Source organism: Cephus cinctus, unplaced genomic scaffold (genome assembly GCF_000341935.2).
Source record: "Cephus cinctus unplaced genomic scaffold, Ccin1 Ccin1_scaffold1880, whole genome shotgun sequence".
In the NCBI taxonomy this organism is placed as follows: Eukaryota; Metazoa; Arthropoda; class Insecta; order Hymenoptera; family Cephidae; genus Cephus; species Cephus cinctus.
Window position 1 is genome coordinate 79,800 of NW_014334044.1, and position 6,000 is coordinate 85,799.

The 6,000-nt window shown below is 41.5% G+C and overlaps 3 protein-coding genes across 5 annotated transcripts in view; 1 reads left to right on the forward strand and 2 right to left on the reverse strand.

Moving 5' to 3' along the window:
* LOC107273923 (A disintegrin and metalloproteinase with thrombospondin motifs 7) overlaps positions 1–5,345 on the reverse strand; it is a 78,547-nt gene extending 73,202 nt beyond the window's left edge. The window contains exon 1 of the mRNA XM_025091219.1: positions 5,218–5,345. The gene's annotated coding sequence lies outside the window, so the exon portion shown is untranslated. The remainder of the gene's footprint in view (positions 1–5,217) is intronic.
* Positions 1–6,000, forward strand: part of LOC107273920 (ras-specific guanine nucleotide-releasing factor 1) — a 44,948-nt gene that overhangs the window by 27,974 nt on the left and 10,974 nt on the right. The window lies entirely within an intron of this gene.
* The window catches only part of LOC107273924 (limbic system-associated membrane protein), a 29,422-nt gene continuing 28,968 nt past the window's right edge, over positions 5,547–6,000 (reverse strand). Inside the window, exon 9 of one of the 3 annotated variants that reach the window (XM_025091222.1) lies at positions 5,547–5,750. In XM_025091222.1, coding sequence (XP_024946990.1) covers positions 5,571–5,750 — 180 coding nt within the window. In that variant the 3' untranslated portion in view covers positions 5,547–5,570. The remainder of the gene's footprint in view (positions 5,751–6,000) is intronic. The other 2 variants (XM_015752577.2, XM_015752576.2) reach the window with 2 other exon arrangements.

Sequence of the window (6,000 nt, forward strand, 5' to 3'; positions counted from 1 at the left end):
GTTTAGTAGAGGATATTTATTACACGATAGCAAGAAACTTCGCTTTTTTACCATCTGATGAAACTGTTAAAGTCGAGCGTTGAGCTACGGACGGTTTTTACTTTAGTCCCGGTAGGTTGGTAAGGTTCACAAAGAATACTGAGAATGGCCAATGTATGAACATTTAGGTTATCAAATCTTGAAACTCCAAGTGCTCGTGGATTGACCAACGTACATAACACTGTCACAACCACTAACGTCGAAACCCGGCTAATTAGCGCAATCGTAACATTAACTGTAACAAGCTACATTCCACGATAATCCCACTAGCCTAGTTTCAAAGTAAATAGGGATTGACAGGGTAGTATCAAGGGATTCTGTTAATATCGGTATATCCTGTTATCCCGTTGATTATGCTGCTTTCTCATTGGCCATAATTGTATGATATGACGATTTTTCGTTACTAAGTAATAAAGGCACATCAAAGTGAAAATATTATTTGAATTTGAAAATTGTTTTTTTTTTCTGTCAAGATACGCCTTTTCCTGCGACGTCAGAAAAAGCTTTAGCCAGTGGTTGAGTTATTAATTATATTCTAATAGGTTGGCGATAATTCGTGTTTACACACTGACCGTGCTTCAATTCCCAGGAGACTTGCTCACTCGTTGAATTGGGCCATGCGACCTCCGTGGGACATGCCCAAGTGATTTATAGCTCTATTGAAATATCCTATAGGATCCCTTAGGATCGTTCTCGTATCTTGCATCCCATCCCGTAAACTCTTGATACGCGACCCACAACCTAAAGAAATCTATAGGAAGGTTTACGACCAAAATTCAAGATAACCCATAACTAATTCTGCTTCTCCTAGTACCGAGCTGCCATTACGAGTTTGATATCTAGATATGAAATGAAACTTCAGTGAAAATATATTCAACCGATTGGCGCTTTCCTTGGTAAACTGTCACTCACCTTCGATGCGTTGCGTTCAGAAATGGTCGATTATCCAGGTTTCTTTTTTCGGCTTCATCAATCAGTATTTACGATCTAATTGTGGATGTAGAACGTGACGTTTTACGGGTCACTAAGAACCCTTACGCCACCCCAAAAAGTCGACCGGAGGGAGAAGGAAAATTATACGAATACGATGTTGAGCTTAGATTTAAGATAGAGGATTAGTTTTCGCACATGGGCTATACAGCTCTCTCATCCCGGATAATTCTGAGCACACGTACTTAACAGCTTGAGCTCCCATCAATTAGCAGCAGCCATCCTCTTTCAAGAAAATATACGTCATTACGAATCGAGGCTAATCTAGTCTATACGAGGAATATATTAATCGGACAGCATTATGCCAGTAGTACGAGCTACTCAAAGACAAGCACTTATCCTACCTTGGCTTTATCCATGCAAATTCTAAATTAAATCAGTGCAACGTTTTCTCCATCAAGCAAGCGAATAAAGCGGTATTGCGTTACCCGATCGACGCCGTTCCCGACACTCAGTTGCCCCTAATTTGCTATGCACCCTCAATTAGATTAAGTAATTGCAATTCCGCCCTCCTTATTTTTACGGCTAGGGCTCTTTTACGTCTTCTCATGAAATTTAGCTTAAGAGCTGCGAGCATTTGAACGCCCCCAGTGACCCTGCGTGTTTTTCAAGCTTACTTCAACGCACTAACTTGGAATTCAGAAATTAAAATTCATCTCGCGTCCTCGAAAGGTCTCCTCACGTAATTTATCGATTGGACGGTCAACGTTGGCAAAATTCTTCGGATATAGTTTGAAGGGCCTGAAATGTTGACGGTAAAGGAATCTTATAATTTAATGTTAAGACTCAAAATGGGAAAAGGCTAATGTTTCTTAACTGCGCCGCATAAAAAGTAAGAATTATTGAATGCGCGTAAAGTCGTCTTGCTATTCAGGTTAAAATCCTATATGTATATCGACAAATACCCACAGCACAAGTTGTAATGTAATTTTCTTAACTTGACCCGACACCGATAGCAAGACATACGGGAACGACTATCTTCGAGAACCAACCTACGTTACCTTCGGCCGTCCACCCGTCGTTCGTGCATCCGCAAGCCAGGCGGGCGCCAGCCAATTCTTTTTTCACCGGGAACTGACGAGCCGGTATAAACTGGGAGTTGGGATGGAACAGGCCCAACTCCACCAACAACGAGAGCTCTGACGGAACCTATCAGAAGAGGCGATAGCTTAACGGATCCTGTCGATTTTTGGGGTCGCGTAAAATCAGCAAACACAACTGGATACACGAACGGGAGCGGACGGTTACGGAAATGCACGGCCGCTCAGGCTGCTAGGTTTGAGGTAGAGAGGGTCGGAGTAAGAGTCCGGCAAATAGTGCGAGAGACAGAGAGCGACGAACCGAGAACGTATCAGAACGAATCTTAATTGTTTATCGAGATCCCTTCACCAATTAATAAATTGGGAATCCTCACCGGAGCTGGTGCAGCTAATCCATGGAGGCCGAGAACTGTATCCAAAGGACACTGGTGAGCACTGCACTAAGGCACAGCACTACACCACCGTAACACTCACAGGAAAGAACGAAAATTCGAGAACGTAACAGAACGAATCTGAATTATCAAATCGAAATCCCTTGACCAATTAATAAATTGGGAGACTCACCGGAGCTGGTACAGCTAATCCGTGGAGGCCGAGAACTGTATCCAAAGGACACTGGTGAGCACTGCACTAAGGCACAGCACTACACCACCGTAACACTCACCCGAAAATTCACGTCACAAAGTACATAGCCGTACGCAACCTGCGTGCGACTGCATAAACGGAACAGGCCAAAGCACCGAAGAACTGAAAACAAGCGATAAGCGACTTAACGTATAAACCATCGCCTCCTACGTTGTTAATCCGATGATTATGGGAAAGTGCGTCTTAGAAAGGTACCACAAAAGATTATTTTTAGCAACTGGCTCTCGACGTTCTTTAACAAATCGACTTATGTTAATGCAGAGCATTTCCATGTCACATTACAAACTTGTGCATTCCCGACGTGGGGAAATCATTAAAATGTCAATACATATTTGGACTCGGCATCAGCATTATTCTGGTAACCGAATTGAAATGTTGAAAAGAAAGTGTTACTTGAAAATCACTTAAAAACGAATGAGCATATCAAATGAAATCCAATTACATGATGCACTAGTAAGTGTCCGTGGGTATTGTCAATAATTTCGTGAAACGTGGTACTGAATTTGGTTTTTGAAGATCTAAGAATACCAGGAAACCGAGTATTGCCTATCTGAAATGTATCTGTGGGATCAAGCGCCAGCGAATGCTTTTATGCTTCGGATAGCGAAAGCCATCCATAAATCCCGAGCGCCTTCTCCTTGTAACAAAAATGTTATTTTCGCCGGAAAAATGTCGCGGCCGCATTTTACGTTTATGCACCAGCTGTAGCCAGCAAAGAAACAGTGCAAATGAAAAACGGTGTTATGCATATTTTGCTTATATCGGAACCGAAAATTACGTGGACGTACATTTCCTATATAGTTGCACCTACTTCGTTCATTGTACTTTGGAAAGGTCATGCGTAACCATCAACAACTGAATGTTACGATAACAGACATAATGAAAGAGAATCACTGGAGGGTTTGAGCCTTTGTAACGTTATTAAATGAAAAATTCTATAGATGAAAGATGGAGATCATGCGGAATTTGTTATGCATATCCTGAAAGGGCTGGACCGGTTATTCCGAGATTTATTAAAGCATTTCTCAACGTCAGGGTAATAATATTCGTACAGTCTCGTAATTGCTGCATTGTCTGAAGCAAGAGCCGACAATCCGTGGAAGCGCGACGTCGTTTTCGAATTTTCTATGAGTTACGCATATTCGATGGCTCATTTTAATATGACGAAAAATACATGAGCTCCTTGTGTTCTCTCAGTTTGTGGATAACAGAATGGGTTTTGCTATCGAAAATCGCTAATGGAGAACAGCTGAGAGTACAGAAGAAAAGAACACGACGTTGGACATGATCGTCTTCAACCGTACCGGTGTACGAGAACTAATGCGAATCCATCTTAAAGGAAATAATCCTAAAAAATGGTGTAGTCTCGTCTCCACCTGGTCGAAAATTGGTAACGGTGCCCTTGAATACATACACTTGGAACGTATACCGTGTAGATAGGGGACGAAATGTTTCTGCAGGCGAATGCCAGAATCCGAAACGAGAGTGAGTAATAAAAAAAGAGAATCAGACCGAATGGTTCTTCACCACTTTGAAATTACTTACGTTTTTTTTTTTTTTTTTACTTTTCCCATGCCTCATATTTATATCTACTACTTGCATTCTCGTGTATGGACATTAAAATTATATGGATGGTGCACTAGCGAAAGTGGATTTACGATAGCGATACGCTTTTAAATGTCCGCGTTTCTCTTTACGGTGACTCCAGCAGTTTGCAGTGCCCACTTCGAGCAATGTTTCGTCACTCGAGTTTCCTGCGGTACAACAGAAAAGAACTAGACTGGCTGTTCGAACCTTTAGGGATCGGTTGGTTGCGAACAAGGAACTTTTGTGAGATTTTCATATTTATAATCATTTTAGCTTTCTATATCGTGAGGACGCCGCCACGTGGATACGTTCCTTACAGGCAGCAGCCAGCAATCAGCATTCAACTCAAAATTTCTGTTTGAGATGAAAGACTGCAGCGTCGGCATAGTCGCTTAGAAACTCGGGTTTTCTCGAGTATCGTCATTCCCCGCATAAATATGTATGCACTCGGTGATACTCACTCTCGCCGTTCGCGATACAGAGTAGGTATTTCCGAGTTTCCCGAACGTCAGCTCAACGAAGTACCGTTCATTACTCTAGGATTAATCAGCACTTTACTATGAATTAATGGATGAGGGCGCTGAATTTACTTATCGTTGTCCGTTATGAGATACATTGAGAAGGACGATCACAGGATTTGTGAAAAGAGTTCTGCAGTTCTCTGCACTTTTCATCGATAGTTCCGATCATTATTCGCTTGAAAATAAACTTTCAAGAAAAACGTCAGCCCCCATGTTTTAAAAAAATCATCTATACGCGCATTCAAGAATCTTCAAAGTCCCGGATCTCTTTAAATTTTGATTTCTCCTTTGGCTTTTGGCTCCTTTTACTTCACTCTTTCGCCGTATACCCGAATCGTTTCTCGTTTCTCGACTGTTTATTTGTTTGTACAGATTGTATAATGTAAAATGCTTACCCGTTTGGTACCTTCTAGGATATTTCCTAGTTCCTCGCGTTTCTCGTCATAGATACTCTATCATTGATATTTTCCTCTTCAAGGTTTCTTCAGAGATTTATTTGATTAAATTAATTTATCATAAAGTAGTCTTCAGGATATTTTCTTATCTGGGGAATTTTTCTGTCAATTTACAATGTCTTGTTTCCCAATTAGAACTTCATGATAACTCACCTAATTACTTTTCAATCGTAGAGATTTCCGTTCCTTCTGGCGGGCATGCCGTTAAGAAAGAACTGTGTCTGAAAATCCTTGCACGGAGGCTGAGGGCCTGAATCCTGAGGGTCCATTGATACCTTGTTACTTTAATGGCACTAGTCCTTTTGACAGAAACTGAAAACCCATGCATCTGCCTTTACACATTTTTTATTGAAAAAGTTCGATCGATCAGCTGGAGTGTTCCTAGTTTCATCCCTCCGGGTCAATATGATGCTTGGAAGTATTCCCTCCTGGGATTGCAGGCACTTGGGACACAGGACAGGGTACACAGGACACTGCGAACAGGAGTATAAAAAGTCAAGGGAAGGCTGTAATATCCCACAAATAATCGGTATCTTTTAATTGGCTTACGAATTCTGGTACAATTGGGTTCAACGGAATCGATAGACCGAAATGTCCTTATATACATGAATAATGTGTCACAATTTAACATCCTCGAATAACATCGCTAAGTATATCATTATTCTTGACTAACAATTGATCTCATACAATTCGATACTTATGTCCTACCAGTCGGGGGGGGGG